Here is a 20,247-nt window from a genome sequence, read left to right as displayed (position 1 = left end):
TTCTCAACCTATGAGCTGTGCCCTTTTTAGCAAACCTTTCTCTCCAAAAATATTTACATTACAATTCATAAGAGTAACAAATTTACAGTTGTGGAGTAGCAATGAAAATAACTTCATGGTTGGATTTTACCACAACATGAAGAACTGTATTAAAGGGTCTCAGCATTAGTAAGGCTGATAACCACTGCTAAAGATAAACACAAACAAACCATGTATTTTAACTAACTCATCTACTCTTAAAGTCTAAAAGCAGACTACTCCAATCACAGTGGTTAGCATATTTAAAGGTCATGTCAACTAATAGTATACCACAAGTGTGAAAGAAGCAACTAATGGCCTTCATGCTCAGTTCATACTAAATTAACTCATAACTTTTAATGAAATTGATACTAATTATTATAATTCAGTATAATTAGATATATAAAAACTGTTTAAATTCAATATAGTGTAGCAATGGGCCAACTTTGTACCATGGGCAGCTTTTAATAATCACTATTATAAAATTGAATTAATTGATATTTAGTAACCAAGATATTTCCTGCTTCAAAGCCAACATTAGCAGAAATAAATAGAACAAGCTCTCTGAAGACACTGTACCAGGCCAGTGAGGCCTCTCAGCAGGTGAGCTGAGGAGCTGAGGGTTCATGGCCAGCAGTCCTTGAGGGTGGAGGGAAGGAGAGGGGACAGTGGTGTGAATCAGACCACAGCTAGTGCATGGGGCATGACTATCCAATAGTGCAACACAGGGCAAGGGGAGGTGGCATATGTGTTAGAAGAACTGCTACACAAGAAAGTTGTACAAATAAATATTTGTACAGAGATTAGTGGGCAACAAGTGTCTCACTCTCAAAGGAGGTACAAATATGGATGGAAAGAAGGCTCAAAACTATCAAGAGATATCGGATTGGAACCAGAGGACTGAGCTGAAGTGTTTCCTCTTGTTTTCTACAAGACTTTATAAAAATTAATGCTAATTCCTATTTAAGCATCTTTTGTCTCCAGCAGAACAACATGGAAATAGAAGTATCTTTATCAAACTTTCAGCCACAAATTCACTTTCTCTAATGTTTATGTTCAGATTGCCCATCCTGTTGAGTAGTTGTGGCTGTAAAGGAAGGACAGCAAGTAGCCAAGAAGAGACTTGATACCCTATGAGAATATACAGGGGGACGTAATCCCCCTCAGGAACAGTCATAGGGGAGGGGAATAATGGGAAAATGGGGGTGGGGGGAGGAGGAATGGGAGGATACAAGGGATGGGATAAACATTGAGATGTAACAAGAATAAATTAATAAAAAAAAAAAAAGAAATTGGTTCACTGTGGTTGTTAAATGTTTAAATACGGAGTTGACTGCAGTACTCTCTTGCTGTATTTTAACTGGCTACAGGGCCTAAAATGAGAATCTTTCATTTCTAAGACTGGTGGTTTGTGTCTTTTTGTTGTTACTCTTGCCTAGAGATTTATCAGTTTTATTGATTTATGTTTCAAAGAACCAGCTTTTTTGTTTCATATATCTTCTTGCTGTTTTATGATTTTCAGGATTATTGATATCTGTTCTTATCTTTTTTATGATCTTGGTCTTGCTTGCTTCAGGTTTATTTTGCACTTGTTCTAATTTCTTGCAGTAAGAACTAGATTAACGATTTGTGATTGCTTCTTAGTTCTAGTGTACGCATTAAATCTTCTAAGTTTCCCTTCCACTGAGGCTCCAGCTGCTTGTAGAGAAAAGACCTCCATCTTTCCCCAGAAAAACCCTCTTCTGTTCATCCCAGTAGCCTAAATCTAGAGTGCTATTGCTAACTCCAACTTCCCTTTCTCAACCTTAGGACCTAGAAAGACCCCCATTTAACTCATTCTCACTAAGACAGAAGCACAAGGACATCTGTACTTTAGCCAGATGTCCAGCATCTGCTGCCATGACAACCTCGAGGCCTCAGGAGCTCCACCGATGCATCCAGCATCGCATGCATTACAGACAAATCCTTTCTACTGTTTGGTTCTATGAAGGTGAAAGATGAACCAAAGCACGATCAACAACCTCTTTCCATATGTTAAGGTACTAAAAGTAGGCCCTGTCCATAGTGATGAAGGTGACGGGACTAGCCAGAGAAGGCACCAGAAAACATGGCATGAGGGATGTACCAGTTGTGTCACTGTACATGTTCTCCATGGACTGTCTCTGGACCAGTATCATTGACTTTACTTAGGGGCATGTCAGAAATGCAGGATTTTAAGGCTGTGCCCAGAACTATGAAAAAACTTAGGCCATGCTTAGGCCTTCTGGATGGCTACACAGAAGCTAAACGCTGACTGATGCTGCTCTGGTAAACATAGAACTCAACAAATGAGGTTCTTCCTCCAAAGCTAGAAGGTCTCATGACCTGAAAGGAGGATTTGGTGGCTGAGACTCACTAGGCTGTGAACAGAGCCGGATCATCAAGCAAAGCCGACCTGAAGGGCTCACATATGCTCTGGTAGTGACTAGCTCAGAAAGAAGAGGCCATGGCTCATATTTAATGAGAAGTGAATGCACAAACACACTCACATCATGGCTGTTTATTGTTAGAAAGGGGGACTGAAGGTAGGTGCTAGGCTTCACTGCTCAGCCAAACCGCCAGCATTTCAGGACACAAGTGCAACTTAGCATGATAAAATCATAAGTTTCAATTCAAATGTCAGCACACAAGGAAATAAACTTTTTTACTCAAGTGCCCTTAAAATGTATTTTTAAATTTTTCTTTTTAATCATTGATATCCACCCTCCATGTCCTTTGAATATGTTGCACAAGTGTCACAATTAAAGCATGTAATAAGCATCGCTTTCATCTCAGAACTGAAAGTCTACTCTAGGAATCAAGATGGGGACCCTTAACCATGTGTACAAATTCAGAACATGACTCTGGGTCCCATAGAGGAAAGTGGTGAAGCAGGATCTGGGGCTCAGGAAAGCCAGGAGCTGCCAGGGCAGCCTAATAACCGTAGGCCCCAGGTCTGCACTCTCAGCCGAAAAGCATGTCAAGAGCCCAGGATTGCTTCTGTTCTCAGTGTGCACACGTTGAATATCTCTAACCAGAACATTGAAAGTCTGAAAGACTCCGAAATGGAAACCTTTTTAAAGACGAGTTCAGAAGTAGTTTGGATTTTTTGGATTTTCTGATAAATGATGTCCAACAAGTAAAAATTATACAAATATGTCCAAGTTTAAAAGTATTGAGGAGGTGGGCACGGTGGCACACACCTATAATCCCAGCACTTGAAGAGGTGGATCTTTGAGAGTTCAAGGCCAGCCTAGTCAAAAAGGGAGTCCAGGACAGCCAAGGCTACCCAGAGAAACCCTGTCTCGGGGGGGAAAAAAGGAAAAGAAAAGTCTTGAGTACCCAAAACACAACTAGTCCTGAGCATTTTACCAAAACAAGGTATTCTGAAGAGTGGCTGAGATAGAAGCAAGAAAAACCCGTGCCATGGCCCTTCTCAGAGGAAGTGAAGACATTCAAATCACAGATCTGTGTTAGAATCAATGCTGTCGCATCTGACCTGGATGCATGTGCTCACGTCAGCTTTCACCAAGATGTGCAGCTTTCACCAAGATGTGCAGCTTTCACCAAGATGTGCTCTGACAGTTGCTGACCCAGGTCCAGCCAGCCCACCCTCTCCTTCATTATAGCTAGCCAAATTGCTAAGGTGAGCTTCTTAGCAGAGAGGGTGAGCTTATTAGGCAGGAAGGAGAAACATCAAGCTCCCTCCTTCCACCAAGGGCTTCTCTCCCCTTATTAAGGGACCTGGCAGCAAGCAGCAGAGTGAATGGAAAACAATTAGTGCCCACACCATCCAATTTTGCTACTTATTAGAAGCTCTAATAAATGAGGAAAATCAGAAAGAGGGTAAACATCTGGGGAGTAAGGATTAGCATCAGATTTTGTCACTTCCTGCTGGATTAGCTTTCATCATGGAAAATTCCAAGTTCTTCATAGGAGATTTCGCTGATTCCATTCGCTGTTCTGTCCTTGTTTCTCCTTTCCTCTTCATCACAATTAAGCAGTTTGAAATCTAGGTCTCAAAAACTACACTTGGAAGTCCAATAGACTAATAGGACAATGTATGCAGGCCCTTCATATACATCCTGTCTCAAACTAACTGTCTTTTAGGAAAAGAAACAAGATTTTTAACAATGAGTTTGTAATAAATTAAATGTAAGCTCCAAACCAGAGTCCAAGGCAGACCACATGCCATCCTTTTCCACTATAGACTAATGAGGATCATACCAGCAATGGTGCATATTTTACAAAAGAATGTAATTTTAGAATATTTAAAAATTTAAATGTCACATGACTATAATATACTAATAAAAATTCAATTCGTGGTATACTGCCAATCACACCACTGGGGATTGGAAAGCACATATTTGTTGGGAAAACATGAACTCCACGTTGTCTAGACTAGATAATGCCTTTGGGATTCTGTCTTCAGGCAAGGTTGTGTCTCCCATGAGAAGAAACAATAGAAGCTCTAGTGCGACTGGAAATAGAGTCTCTAATACCAGGGGTATTTATATAGGGCAAAGCTGACCAAATAACCTGCAGTGTTCTTTCATTAGCGATTGTCGTTCCCTGGGTCAAGATTTCCTTGTGAACCCAGGTCGTGCTAATGACAGACAGCCTTCATCTTAACATTGACCTCATGGACGAGCCCATTTTTCCTAGTCTCTTGGCCCTATCTTCTTCTCACCTCCTCTCTACTATGAAAGTGATATTTGAATCAATTACTTAAGCCTTACTAATTAGAACAGGCCATTTTAAAAAGTACTTTATTTATTCGTGTGTCTGTTAAACTACAAGTGTCCACAAAGGAGCAAATACCACACACGGCTCCTGAACCTCCATTTTTATTATCATCTCCTATGAGGATTCTTACTAGGCATCACTTGTCTAGTTATATACTCTATGAAAATTGAGTAGCATAGATATGTCACATATTTATAAATGTAATGTGTGTTTATCTGTGCTTTAGGCATCAAGAGTTCAGTTCTACTTTACCCACTGGGAATATATTTTAACCTCTTGGGAAGATGTGATCTCTGTCATAAACGCATTGTTTTTTATTGTGGGGAAAAGGTTGGGTCCACCTGTGGGGAGGCACTTGAATGTGTGTATGTGTGGAGGCAGGCGGACAACCTAAGGTGTCACCCTCAGACCATACACATCCTCTCAGACAGATCTCTCTTTGGCCTGGAGCTCACCTACTAGGGTAGACTGTGAATACATCAAACCCTAGGGCTTCTTCAGTCTCTGTCTCCCTAGCCCTGGGATTCCAAGTGTGCACCAGCATGTCCTGCATTTTTTTTTTTTTTTTGAGTGATAAGAATCAGATGCTCATCCTCTTGCTTGCAAGATAATCACTTTCCTAATTGAGCCATCTCCCCAGCTCAGGCACTAACAGAAATCATTTGATAGACATGCTTAATACCTCTCCGGGATTCTGTGGAATGCAAAGTACCAAATCAGCATCTCTTCTTTTGCTGAGTTATTTGTACTGCAGAGGTCCAGAACAGCGATGTGTAATGTCCACACTCACCATCTGCAGCCTTGCATCTCTTCTTGTTGTCCACAAAGTATAGAAAAATCAAGCATCATCCTAACATTTGAGCTAGTACACTTACTCTCTTTTGCCAGTAACACAGGATCATAGACTAAGCCCAGTATAAGACTTGAAGTTTACTGTAGCTTGTCGTTCTTGGGTACATCCGGTAATGACAGGATTACTTGCGTAGAATGAGGCAGCTCAGAGTCACACAACAAGAGTCAGAAAGCATGTATCTCTGGCCTCTGTCCCTCTTCTTATAAAGCCACCTGAATGGCTTTTTCTAATCCTAACCACTTCTGAAAGGCCTGGCCTCTAAACACCACAGCCGATTAAATTGGGACCTCCTTAAGGCTTCACGGTGGGGATTAACTTCCAACAGACGAGCTTTGGGAGTCATCCAAACCATACCATCTACGAAAACACAAATAGTTCTTCCTGCTGCAGAACCGTAAGAACTGGACTCACCTCTTGCCGCTTGAAGTTCTGGACATACTCTTCAAACTGTTCGTCTTTTGTTTCATCAGCTTTCCCCAGCTTCTGGAGGACCTGGGTTGTGAATGAAACAACATGCTTTGGTTTAATAGTGTTTATAGAGCAGGACCGCATGCTTGTTCCATGGAGACTGACACTTTTCTCCAAGGGGTCCGAGCAGAATCCACCCCCAGCACTGCTAGGTTTTCTGCTCTGGAAGTGTTGTGCTTGGTGGCTCTGGAACTGAATAGACTTGAATTTTAATCACACATCCATTGCCCACAGGCAGTGTGATTTTGAGTAAAGGTCATGCACCATTGCATTTGTTTGCTTACACATGAATTCCTCTAGTATACTGGGCATAACTTTAAGAAGGAAGCTAATCTCTATTTGTTATTTTGTCCCCCCAGAAGCTAGCAAAATGCATAATGTATAAAGGGTACCCAGCTCTGTGTTAATCAGAGAAACCAGGCTTTATGACTAAAGTGTACATGCTAGGGATGGCATTCAATTCTCCGGACCATGCTCTGCTCTTTCCCTCAACTTGGTAAACATTCAAAGTGATCATGGGTATACAGCCATTGTACAACCCAATGCTGACCATTGGCTACCCAGAAATATAAGACGCACAACTCAGTATGCAGCATTTATCCTAAAAACATCTGACAGTGCAGTAGAACCCACAAGGAAGCTCTATAAGAACAAAATGGAGGGGATGCCGTACAAGCAACACAAATGTGTTACAGACTGTTGTAACCATCTCTCATGGAGCTCAAGGATTCAGAAACTGCCCCAGGGGTGGCGTTTAATGTGTTGTTAGCAATTCAGCTGACAGGAATGTATCAGAGTTCATTTCAGGCAATGACAGGCATAAGTAAATTCACAGGAAGAACTATTACATCTGGAACGCAGGACATGATGCCAAGGGAAGCAAGCATTTCTTAAAGACAAATAAGAGGTCGTGTCAGGATGAGGCCGCTAGAGCCCGAGTGCTGTGGTAGAGTTTGCTATTTGATGATCAGAGTCCTTAGATCTCATTTTTTTAAACTCTGGCTTGCTCAAGGATGTGGAAACTCCATAAACATTGCCTTCTATAAATTCACATTACAACATCCTGTGGCATTATCCAACATCATTTAAAAAGCACTATTACAGAGATCCGCATTCATCAAAACACGCAGAATGAACAACAGTGTGGAGCTCAGCTATGCTTCCAAGTCTTACTACCATTTTTGTCATTATTATTGTTTCAGAGATAAAGAAAAGCAGCAGGGGCCACACCTGCAACAGAGACAAACTCAAAATAGCCAAGGAAGGCTCTTACCTTCCCCTGTGTTTTCTTTCTAAATCTCATGATTTTCAGAAAGACAATTTGGCTTTACTGCTGCTTTACTCATTTTTGCCTTTTCATAAAAAAAAAAAAAAAACCATTTTAAAGAAAATTATTCCAAATTACTTTTGACTACCCAAACACACACACACACACACACACACACACACACACACACACACACACACACATATGTAGAGTCAAGCACAAGCCTAAAGATGATGAGGGAAGGGAGCTGGCATGGACCACACGATGTTCCTGTAGATCTCAAAGTCCACAAACTCAACTCTTTTTAGGTACTCTATATCACAGGACTTCCTGAGACCCATTTAAACTACTCATCTATTGACAACAGCCTGCAGGCAAGGGATGCTACAGTGCCGCTGAGAATAACAGAGTGCACAGAACTCTGAGCTGTGGGAGTCCTGCATCTGTGTGCATGCTGCCGTTGGTAGCAGTGTCCACAGAGGAGAGCTAGGAACAGAGGAGGGACAGGGAGGCTAACCTTTCCCAGGAACATTTATCACTCCAGTGGCCACATTGAGAACTTGGTGCATTCTCCTTCAATTGACCGTTAAAACAGCCTTCTCATCCTTGAGCTAGAGACAAGTAAACTGAGACTTACAGAAAATGGATGCTCACGCAAAATCACTTCCTTTGTAAGTCGTATATCCCATTCTTTATGGTGACTCTCCTACAAAGACAGTGTCACCCCAGAGCTTTGACATTGTAAAACAGGGACTTAGGATGCCTCGCCTGAAACGTCTATGCCACACTTGTCTAGCTGTCAGACTTAATGTGCTCCTAAGAAGAGGTTTCCATGGTAGGTGTTGAATTACTTTCTTTTTCTTCAGTGTCTCTCAGTAGAGCCCCACAATGGATCCTCAATTGATCATGAACCAAATATGAGTTACTTGTGATGGGGGCGGGAAAATCTGTAATACCTTCTGACATTATGGACAGAAGAAGAAATATTTGCTCACTCTACAGGCTGCCATGTTGCAATGCCCCAGAAATCCTGACTTATCACAACATTGGAATCTGCTCAATCTACATATGACCTTAGAACAGTCATTAAAGTTTACAGTTTAGGCATGAGCAAAAATACATGCGCCACCTACATTTTTTCTTTTTATTGAAAATAGATTTTTTTCTCATATAATAAATCTTGATTACAGCTTCTCATACTACTACTTCCAGCTCCTCCTCTCCTCGTCTCCCATCCAGATTCATCCCATTTCTTCTAATGGATAACAACAACATAAAATAATAAATAAAAAAAAATAGCTAACACATCAGAAGGACAATATAGACATCCAGAAGGAAAAGAGCCCGAGAATAGGCACAAGAAATGGATATAGATGCAGAGACCCCCTCATTTACACACTCAAAAATTTCATAAAAACACGAAGCTGTAAGTTCTGATATACACAAATTGCATATACATAATACATATTCATTAGTATAATAACATATTTATATATTATGAAACTGTGATTTATATATAATAATATTAAAAATTTTAAAAGATCTTTTTAAAAGCCCTGACACAACATTGCTGCTGAATTCCTTTCTGTTAGCCATCTGCTGCTGGGCATGCAACCTACCCTTAAGAGTAGGTTTTTTCCCCCCCCCAACAAGATTCCCTTGGAGAAAACTAAATTTTTATTAGTAGGTGGCTATCATTTGAAGATAGCTCCTGGATTAAGGATGGGAGGATTGTGCCCTCTATAATTTAAGATCTAGCTGTATTTTTATATCTCCAAAGTTTCTTTAATCAACATTTCATTCCCACATTGATGTTTTCTACCGCCCTCAACCTACAAAAGCCTCTCATGAAGCTTTCTCAATCCCCCATGAAGCTTTCCCAGTTCATGTGAGATTATCATCATTAGCTTCTTCCCATTTGCCATAGTAACAAAGGCGCAGTCATGGGCTTCTGGTTATTTCCATATCAACTAATTATTTGATTGAGCTATATTGTATTTCAGCTTCTTTTCCAAAGACTTAAAATGTGTTAATTCATTGAACTCTTATGACAACCTTATGGCATATGCTACCAAGTTCGGAGCTGCGGAGACCTGAACTAGGAGACAGCACAAAGCTGGTCACTGCAGGAGAACATTCCTATGTAAGAGAGAACTCCAGTCCTATTGATGATGCACATCCTCGCTCTGAAAGCATCTGGGCATTGGACTTCACTTTCATGTTACACTTGGCCGTGTTTTCTTAAAATCCTATGTTCTCTCCACCCTTCTCAATGGTAGAGTCCCTAAGGCAATCAAGAGAAATACAGATATTAATAAACAATGTACGTTCTATTGTTTGAGTTACAGGTTAGATCTATGTCTGTCCTGGTTGGTTTTTTTGTCAACTTGACAAAAACCCAGACATATTTGGGACAAGAGAATTTTAATTGAGAAAATGTGCCCATACTATTGGGGTAGAGCAGCTGTTAGGAATTGCCTTAATTAGTGATTCATGTGGCTGGGTCCAGCTCATGGTGGATGATATTATCCTTGAGCTGATACCCTGGCTATAGGGGAGTGTTTGGATCAAGGACTTTAATTTCATCCACATGGACACTCTGCTATTTGAAAACAATGTAATTTTAATCGTTAACTTCTGTTTTTCAAAGGGCAAATCATAAATGCAAATCTCACCATGTACCTCCTTGCAGTGAGATTCTACCTCCTTCCCCTAAGGCTGAGCTCTTCCCCCCAGGCTCGCTGAGTCTGTTCCAGTTCTAATAGAATCAAGTAAAGGGCCAAATGGAGAGGCAAAGCACGAATATGACAAGTCAGAGTGGTTCCTGCTGAGCCCTCCTTCCCTGTCCTCTCCAGCACTGATCTCCTGATCCCTCTTCCCTGTCCTCTCCAGCACTGATCTCCTGATCCCTCTTCCCTGTCCTCTCCAGCACTGATCTCCTGATCCCTCTTCCCTGTCCTCTCCAGCACTGATCTCCTGATCCCTCCCTTCCCTGTCCTCTCCAGCACTGACCTCCTGAGCCCTCCTTCCCTGTCCTCTCCAGCACTGATCTCCTGATCCCTCTTCCCTGTCCTCTCCAGCACTGATCTCTGATCCCTCTCCCTGTCCTCTCCAGCACTGATCTCCTGATCCCTCTTCCCTGTCCTCTCCAGCACTGATCTCCTGAGCCCTCCTTCCCTGTCCTCTCCAGCACTGATCTCCTGAGCCCTCCTTCCCTGTCCTCTCCAGCACTGATCTCCTGATCCCTCTTCCCTGTCCTCTCCAGCACTGATCTCCTGATCCCTCCTTCCCTGTCCTCTCCAGCACTGATCTCCTGATCCCTCCTTCCCTGTCCTCTACAGCACTGATCTCCTGATCCCTCCTTCCCTGTCCTCTCCAGCACTGATCTCCTGAGCCCTCCTTCTCTGTCCTCTCCAGCACTGATCTCCTGAGCCCTCCTTCCCTATCTTCTCCAGTGGTGATCTCCTGAGACTGAGTTGCAATCATTTCCCCAATGGTTCTTTTGTGTTTCCTAAGGAAATTATTCCTGAACAAAGTGGCCAAGCAGATTACCCAAGGACTTAGAACTCTGCTTTTCATACTTTCTCTATAATGTAAAGATAAAATTCTAATCAAGTTTTATGTTCCTAAAGTGGAAGGCAAATCCACTACTGACTGCAGCTGTAGCTGGGGAAAAGCAGTTCTGTTAATATTTTAAATTAGAAATGGAACAGTAAGTTTGCAGCTTAAAAAAAAAACTTGGCATTTGAAGTACGAGATAAAAAACTTAAACCTTCCATTTACTATGGAAATGGCTTCTGTTCATTAAAGGAAAAGATCAAAGCAAGGTTCAGCCATGCTGATGTCTGACCTCCCAAGCAGCAACACCAGCCTTGGGTGCAGAATTGGACAAGTTGATAAGGACAAATAATGCACACTGCAAAGAAGTTCAAACAGAAGGTCATATGGGGATGTCAAGGATGTGTTCGCATCTGGCTTAATACTATGACCAGAGCTATGTATTCTGAAATGAACTTGGAAGAATTGACTCCTGGCCCACCTTAGAGAAATGCATATGGTGGATGAGAGTAGAGACAAACTTCCCATCCTGGTGATTCATGCTTCCTTCTCGTCAGATTCTAAATGTCAATGGGAGAACGATACTATTACAATATTTTTCTTTGAATACTGTAGCACCTTCCCTTCACATTTTCTTTTTTTTAATGTATTTTATTAATTTATTCATATTACATCTCAATTGTTATCCTATCCCTTGTATCCTCCCATTCTTCCTTCTCTCCCATTTTTCCTTACTCCCCTCCCCTATGATTGTTCCTGAGGGGGACCTCCTCCCCCTGTATATGCTCATAGGGTATCAAGTCTCTTCTTGGTAGCCTGCTATCCTTCCTCTGAGTGCCACCAGACCTCCCCATCCAGGAGACGTGGTCAAATATGGGGCACCAGAGTTTGTGTGAAAGTCAGACCCCACTCTCCACTCAACTGTGAAGAACGTTCTGTCCATTGGCTAGATCTGGGTAGGGGTTTGAGGTTTACTGCACGTATTGTCCTTGGCTGGTGCCATAGTTTGAGCAGGACCCCTGGGCCCAGATCCGCCCATCATAACGTTCTTCTATCTTCACAAAAAAGCACATAATGTTATATAAACAGTATCTATTCATGAGATGGCCAAGGCATGTTCAGGGCCTGTCCATACCCTGTCCAAAGCTTCATCAGCCATTCCCTTACTTATAAACCGTGTACGTGCACACTCAAATACCTCAACGTCATGTAAGGTAAGTGCACCCTTGCTGCTTTCCTACATCTTCCTGCTAGACATGTGCTGTGACGTTTTTTCAAAGTCTGGCATATCATTCCTTTCACAATGGTCTAGATGTGTTTCAGGACCTAGACAGCAGCTTTAGTACGATGGTCTTCCAACTTCTCTCAATTATTTTAGTCAATGCGTGTTATCTTTACCCAGAGAAGAATAAGAAAAATTACCAAAAACACATCTTTAGTGTGGTTCATGTGCTATGATGGCCTCATGTCCCCAGACTCATCTTCTTGGTGACAATAGTTTTGTACAATTAAGCATCCATTCTGCGCTCTGGAAGACTCTAATGGTGTATTAGTCACTGTTTCATCAAAACTCCTCAGCCTGGCATGACCCTTCCTGATAATTCGAGGACACACTTTTGGGGACAGCTAAGACAAGAAATGTTCTCAGCTTCCTGCCTCACTTTAGTAGCCTTCATATTGAAAAGTCTGAGAATAATCTTTAATAGAGCTTGCATGTCTCACGTGAGTAGGCTAATCCTAAACAGAGCAAAGCGAAGTAAGATGGGAGATACAAAAGAAAGAAAACCAGAGGCTTAGCAAGGATCAGAGGTAAATCATTAAAAGTCATGGGAATCAGACGTAGCGAGAGTAAGCACCAGCCAGGGTAACCATGGCTCTCTCATCAGCTATCAAGTTCAGAATTTTGCTCTCTTCTATCTCAAATCCTTTAACATTGAGAACATCTAGTCCCCTACATAAAAGAAGAAAGAGAAAAAAAACCTTCATGGAAAAAGATATCTTGAGGTTGATCTTGACCTGATGACTGGATTTTGAGCCCACCATCTCCCTGTGTCTCTGATACTTTCCTGTTTCTGTAGTCAAACAGCATGATCAAAAACAACTTAGAAAGAAGACTTGATTTTGGCTCACAGTGCCAGAGGGATAAAAGTCCATCATGGTGGAGAGGTATGGCAGCAGGCGGGGACAGTGGCTAGAGCAGGACCCGGAGAGGTCACACCATCACCCATAAACGTAAATCACAGAAAGCAAACCAGAGGGGAATGAGACGTTATGCCCTGAAAGCAACCCCAATGCCTGGCACATCTTAAGCCTCCCCCAAAGAACCATGGGGGCATTTTGTATTCAAACTGCCGTGCCCTGGCCTGAGTCTTTTCTCAGAATCACCTTTTTTATGAAACTTGATACTTGCAAGTCTCAATGCCAGGGCATGCCAGCCTATAGTGAAGGTTTCCTAGTCATCGCCTGAGACTAAAAGATGAACCAAATTTTCCTTCACCAGCAGCCCTCTTCAAAATCACAGCACTGCCACGCGCTAAGCCTACACAAGATAACACAATGTCCCTGAATAAATAATCAGATTCTTTAGGCAAGAGGAGAGATGCTTCCATGTACCATTAGCCTGAAGTTCCAGAGACTTCTCATACTCACTGAGCCTGTAGCAGTGGACCCCGTAGCAAAGCTGTTGGTGTTTTAAGAACATATCCAAACATGGAATCCAGGATATATCTACACTCAGCAATGCAGCACAAAGGTGGAGCTCTGCCCCTGGCTGCCTCTTACAGACTTATTTGGTCAGTTCTATGGTGTCAGTTACCTTCCTTACCCAGACAAACCATCTATTTGAAACTTCAGACTGCTTCTCATGTTTTAAGGAAGGTAGAACACAAAGTCCAAAAAAAAGCCTTTGTAAGGCATCAACTGGGAGCAGCAGCAAGTTATCTGGGATGAGAGAGGGCCGCCCATCCTGCAAGTAGAAACAAATGGACGGAGCCTCTGGAGACAGGAGAGCATGTTTTTACTATTCTTCCTCTTGTGACAATGCTCCACATCGACACCATTATTCTAATGGTTTAGTTATCATTGCTGGAAACCTTAACTGGATCAAACACAGTTTCCAATGCCTTAGTTTTAAAATTCTCTTAATCCTCCCCACAATCTAGTGAGTTAGGTTACTGTGGTTGATAAGGCCATGTGAACACAGTGCAGCTATGTGGAGATTGGAAAGCCTGAGTAATTGACAGCCATGAAGCTAATGTGTAACAGCTAGATTCAAAGCAGACAGTCTAATGACAGAGTCAGCTCTGACCTACTACGCACTAATACTCTGAAGGCTGCAGTCGAGATGGAAACACAGGCGGCTGGTAGTCATACCTTCCCCCTCACAATTCAATATTTTTCCTCCACTTTATATTCCACCCACATTAGGAATGCTCGCTCATACAGCAGTGTCTGATCCATAGGCTTCTTAAATAGAAGCCATCTGACATTCAACTTCATCCAAATAGATTATTATTTCAACTCATATATACCCTGAGAATGGAAGCCAGTTAAACACAATAGTCTTACTTGGAGACAACTTCCAATTATCCTCTGTTAGCAACAGGATGTGCTGGCTGGTTTTATGTCAACTCAACACAGGCTAGAGTCATTTTGGAAGAGAAAAATGACAACTGAGAAAATGCCTCCACTGGATTGGCCTATAGGCAAGCACTTTCCTGATTGATGTTTGATGTGGGAGGTCCCAGTTCATTGTGGGTGGGACCACCCCTGGGCTTGTGGACCTGGGTGCTATAAGAAAGCAGGCTGAACAAGCCACAATGGGCAAGCCAGTTAATAGCACCTTCCCATGGCCTCTGCATCGGCTCCTGCTCCTAGGTTCATGCCCTGTTTGAGTTCTGACTCTAACTCCCCTCTGTGACAGAGTGTGATGTGAAACTGTGCTCTTAGAATAAGCCCTTTCTTCCCCAAGTTGCTTTTTCTCATGAGGTGTTATAGCATCAACAAAAACCCTAAGTAAGATACAGGCCCAGTGGACGTCACTTCTTTGTGCCAACATTATCGATCAGGGCACAAAGGAAGACTCACAAATTCAGGAAAAAGTGGTCCACGAAAAACAATAAAAACAGCTTAACTTAATACGTACTATCAAGTCTATCAAAACCCACCCCAGCAGGGCAAGCTGGAAGCTCCCCAGAAGCATGAAGCAAGGCTTGGGCTCACCAAGCCTCTTATTCTTGGGACACCTGGGTGCCACAGGCAGAGCCCTCTCATTATATCTGTCCCATCTGTTCTGGCAGACAGAACCCAAGAACCCTGCTTCCTATGGCGCTTCTTAAGCTCCTCACACACTAAAATCTTCACCTCACTGAATGTCTTTCAGTAGAGGTGCCCTCCTTTCTCTCATCCTGCCAGGAGGTTTGTGGAGCCGAAGGTTTTCACTATTCAGAAACCACAGCGGAGATTTCTCGACTTTTTTTTTAAGCTGTGGGTGAGGCTATCTGGTTTTGTTTGTTTGTTTGGTTGGTTGGTTGGTTTTTGTTCTTGTTTATGGTGTTTGTGTGGGGGGGTGTTTCGGGGAGTCTCACTCTGTAGCTAAGGATGGCCTACAACTCATTAAATAACCCAGGTTGGCCTTGAATTTCTGCAATCTCCCTGGCTCAGTGACCCCAGTTCTGGGCTCCCGGGCTGGAGCTAACATGCCTATCTTCACAGTTGACAAGACTCATGGCACTAAAATCTTCTTGTTTTTCAAGAGACACTGAAAGACTAAGGTGTACAAAAGTGAGGGAAGACTGAAAATCATCAGTTATTTTAAAGTTGTATATTGAAGTTTGGGCTAAAATTTGCTAGTAGGCAACATTGAATATGATCTCTTTGAATCTGAGGTGATTTCTTATCTGCTTCTGCCCACGCCAGCTGGGATCACATGAGAACAGGAATATTTGCCCTCTCTGCATCTCAAGGGTGTGGTTGGTTGGTTGGTTGGTTGTGATTTGTGTAAGTCTGGGATTTGGTCTGCAGCATTGTTCCTATATTATTTTTATTTCTAGAACAAGATTTCCAACATGTTTCATGCAAAAGAAAGGATTCAGCATTAAAACATTTTCCAGGAAAAGTATTAAGAAGCATGAAATATTATATGTTATTCTGTGGAAACTCAGAAAACCACAAAATGTTTTCAGAAGGGAGACTCAAAGTGCTTGTAAAAATTTTAAATGAACATGGGTTGGTATTTTTTCTTCACTGATTAATGAAGGAAATAAAGAGTTTGCAGTAAATTCCCAAGAGAAGTGACAGAAGCCACACTTGCAGGGCATAGGGCATGATAAAGTGGGGCATACATGTGGACATAGTTAATTGCCTCTTCTGTGACATAATGCATTATTCTTTCATAATGCTCCATTCCACACAAGCATGGAGGCTGCATGAAATCCTACCATAAAGCAGCTGGCCTAGCATGACAGACATCTTGCAAGGTCTCTACCCTACAGTGCACAAGTTGAGCACAATTTCTTCTATCTCTATAGCTCATAAACTCTCAGCTCCCTAAAAGATCAAGTGCAGAACTTTACTAAGCCCAGGACATCCAGCTAGCTTATAAAGTTATTTTCCAATTCGTATGAGCATCCTTCAAAAAATAATCTAGATTTTTAAAGTACAAGAATTAAAACTGGGTCAGAGAAGCAATTTGGGGGTGAATAGCTTAGGTCTATACTATGTCAGCATGTGAGCTCTAGTTGTCAAGTTGTTGTTGTTGTTTTGTTTAAGAAAATAGACAGTATTTTTTTCCAGAAAACTGAAACAGCCAGTGTCTCCCACGGGAAGAGATATGCCATACATAACAGCATGTTAGACTGGCACAGAGTGCATTGGTTCCAGGTGTACAATTCACTTCCCAGACCTGATGACAGGCTGAGCTGGACTAGGCTTTTAATTTTCCTAACATTTTTTCCTACCTGTAATTAGGCATAATAATACTGAGAGTGGACCTCAGTATGCCTCAAGTGTGGAAACACATGGAAAAGTTTTATTTCAGTGCCTGGCAATCAGTGCTCAGAATCAGGGTTATTAGAATTGTTGACACCCTAACAAACAGAATCATAAACAGACGTGATTGATGAAGACAGACCCCCAAGAAGCACACCCAGACAGCAGCCCTTGACCACACACCTTCACACGAGGGTAAGGCAGCTACCTTTCCTCAAGGCACACATGTTGACCAGGACCTCTCTCTCCAGAAGGGATTTTACATCTGACACTTATGTGTAGAGTGCTAGAATCTGAGAAGGCCTTGAACTGTTGGAAGGATGGCTAATATTTTATGTTTTTATGCTGGGAAAAGTTCATGGTCTCCATTGCAAGGGAGACCACTGATTTGAATGCTAAGAGACTTCCTGGGCATGATGAAAAGAAATTAAGCAAAAACTCCCATAAAACGAGACTCCACTTTTGAGGGATGGATTGCCTGTGCAAAGATTGTTAACCTTTCGATGTCTGTTTCCTCATTTATAGAAATTGAGTAAACAGCATCTCTGGAAAGGATGGTTTTAGCCAGCATGCAATGTGTCAAGCGCCACCATGCTAGTTGTGAACAAAGTATATTTGTGGTTCTTCCAGGCCTGCTGCCCACTGCCCATGCTCCCCTCTTATGCCCTCCTCCCCAGATACCTTTCCTCACTCCTCACCCCCCATCCTTCCTCTTCAACAAATACTCCTCTCTGTTTTGTCAACTCCGTTCTAGATTTTAAGACTCTTTACATACTAACACCTGTTTACATATGAACACATATACACTGTAGGCTACATAGGAGCCACATATGAGTAAGAACAGGCTTGTTTGTTTATTTTTGTCTTTCTGTAGTTACAGAGAAATTAAAGACAAACATAAGCAAAAGTACTAGTAGAATCTGAAAATATTTAATGAGAGTAGAGTCTCTTCTTGATTTAATACCTTTAATTTGCAATATGAAGGAGTTACCAGCAAGTTCGCTGACTCATTAAAAAAAACATGTTAAGCATGTTTTCAAGGTTCTACTTACAAACTCCTATTGTGTGGACAAATATTACAGTGGTTATGAGATACTGTAGAAACTGAAGCAGTTTGGATTTTTGAGAATTAATTGGCCAGCTCTTCATGAAGGTCAAATAAACATCTGGAGAATTTTTCTAACTCAAAGCACCACACTCTTTTCAGTTCATTTTGGTCACATGGCTGTTTAAAGAGTTATGTTCAACTGAAAGAAATATATCCTCCCCAGGCCACTTGGTCAGAGACGTGTTACAGGCCCTGGTACCTGACAGACATTGCCCCCATGGCGGCTGAGGCCATTTGTATCAAAGCAATACACTTCTAAATGATAGAGTGTAGAAGAGTAATCATATTGACGAGGAAGGGATGGAGAGGGTAAGATATCCAAAAATACACTATCTAGGAAGAATCAGTTCTAGTGTCTGTAGCAATGTGAGGTAATGAACAATATTTCTAAATAATTAGAAATGTACAAACATTCCCAGCATATGAATGATGTTGGCATAATATTCTTGTGGACTGTGTACAGTTTATCCTTGTTCATTCAAATGCTGATTTCTCTACCCGACTCTCTGTTGGCAATCTGGACATTGCATTGTGATGTTTGTTCTAAGTATCTCCTGTTTCAAGTTTGTGTAAACATGTCACCATTTCTTCTCTGTATTGTCAATAAAAGTCAACTAGCCAATGCTGAACATAACAGGGAATAGAGTGGGGCATCCTGGTCCAGGAAGAACAGGAGAAAGAGCAGGAAGGAAAAGGAGGGATGCACATGGAGAGGACCACAAAACTCCAGGACAAATGAACCTGCCCTAGGAGATGAGAGTGAAAAGCAAGTATGATGTGCGATATCTGAATGGGAGGAAGCTATACTAGCTTTAAAGTTTAGGATGGAGAACTTATTGCATACTATTGTGCTATAGCCTAATTAAATATACCGTAGTCTCTCTATGTGCTTATTTGAGTGTAAAGTTGGTATAGGAGTAACCACTGATTTATTAAATATTAATAATCATTCAACTGAATGACAAAGGTTTGAAGAGATAGAAATGCTAATTACCCCAATTTGATCATTATATGATATAAAAATATATGGATTTACAAGCATCATACTTCAGTTATGAGTAAAAGCACCATTTTTATGTCACATCATAGAAATGATTTTAAAAGAAGGTAGCACAATTCACCAAGCCAGAAAACATTAGAAAGTTTGAGCATTGTAATCCCATGATGAGCTCTGCCAGCCAAGACATTTTCAGGACTATAGACCCCAAAGCTGATGATAGGTGCTTATCATCAAAGAGTGTCTGATAGGATGTACTTAACCTTCCGTTGGAGACCTTTCCAATTTGGGGCAGATGATGCTCCTTCTTGTAATGCCTTCAAAACTTCCATCACAGGACTTTGCACGACAGTCTTATCAACATTGTTCAGATGTTGATTTTCCTTCTTGGGGAATTGAGGGAAGTCAAAACAAAAATCCCACCAGGTGACTGTAAAGAAACTAATAAGTTAACTCTATAATATGTGTGGAAAGGTAAAAGAAAAATACAGAAAAACCAATGCTAGTTTTGAAAAGGAGACTAAAGAAAGATGCTACATCCTATTCCCAAGCCATTGGAAGTCAAGTTTACAGACTAGAAATCATAAAAGGTGATTGATGAATTACTTCTGTCCCATTAGAAAAGTGATCTCATTCAGAACCTATGACTTTAACACCTTCTAAGTCCCAAGCAGAGCAAATCACACCAAAGAGCAAATTTCAGACTGTCATATTCCATGTCCATGGGGAAATCAATGTGCATACAGGGGTTGCTGCTAAGAACAGAGGATAGAAACTTAAGGGCTTAATCATATTTCTGGAACAAAACCACTCAGATGGTATTCTTCAGAGATGGTGGCTCAGAGACACCAGACACACCCACTCCACACTTCATCAGATGAAATAAAAGAGAATACTTCTTTGTCATCTATGTAGAACTTAGATAATGTTGCTTTTAAAGTATTGGTTCTTTTTCTTCCAGTTCTTGCATTTCTGTTAAAACTATAACTTATAAAACTAACATCTAATTAGTCAGAAAATTGAGACTATTGATGTCTCATTCCTGTAACATCTGCATGAACTCAAGGAATCAAATACTTAAAAAAAAATTGTATCACCTTGTGGGATGCCTCACTGGCAATCTGACAAAATCCAGAATCACTTGGGAAGTAGCTCTGCGTGTGCCTGCATGGGTGGTCTCGATTGACTTCATCGATATGGGAGGGCCCATCATAGTTGGAGTGGAA

General features: G+C 41.6%; 1 protein-coding gene across 9 annotated transcripts in view; it reads right to left on the bottom strand.

Moving 5' to 3' along the window:
* Amph (amphiphysin) overlaps positions 1 to 20,247 on the bottom strand; it is a 196,625-nt gene that overhangs the window by 97,208 nt on the left and 79,170 nt on the right. For all 9 annotated transcript variants that reach the window (XM_051168136.1, XM_051168158.1, XM_051168167.1 and 6 more), the window contains exon 2: positions 6,047 to 6,127. In XM_051168136.1, coding sequence (XP_051024093.1) covers positions 6,047 to 6,127 — 81 coding nt within the window. The remainder of the gene's footprint in view (positions 1 to 6,046; positions 6,128 to 20,247) is intronic.

Source organism: Acomys russatus, chromosome 3 (genome assembly GCF_903995435.1).
Source record: "Acomys russatus chromosome 3, mAcoRus1.1, whole genome shotgun sequence".
NCBI classification, from domain to species: domain Eukaryota; kingdom Metazoa; phylum Chordata; class Mammalia; order Rodentia; family Muridae; genus Acomys; species Acomys russatus.
Note: the sequence above shows the minus strand (reverse complement) of the source record. Positions and strands in the feature narration are given on the sequence as shown.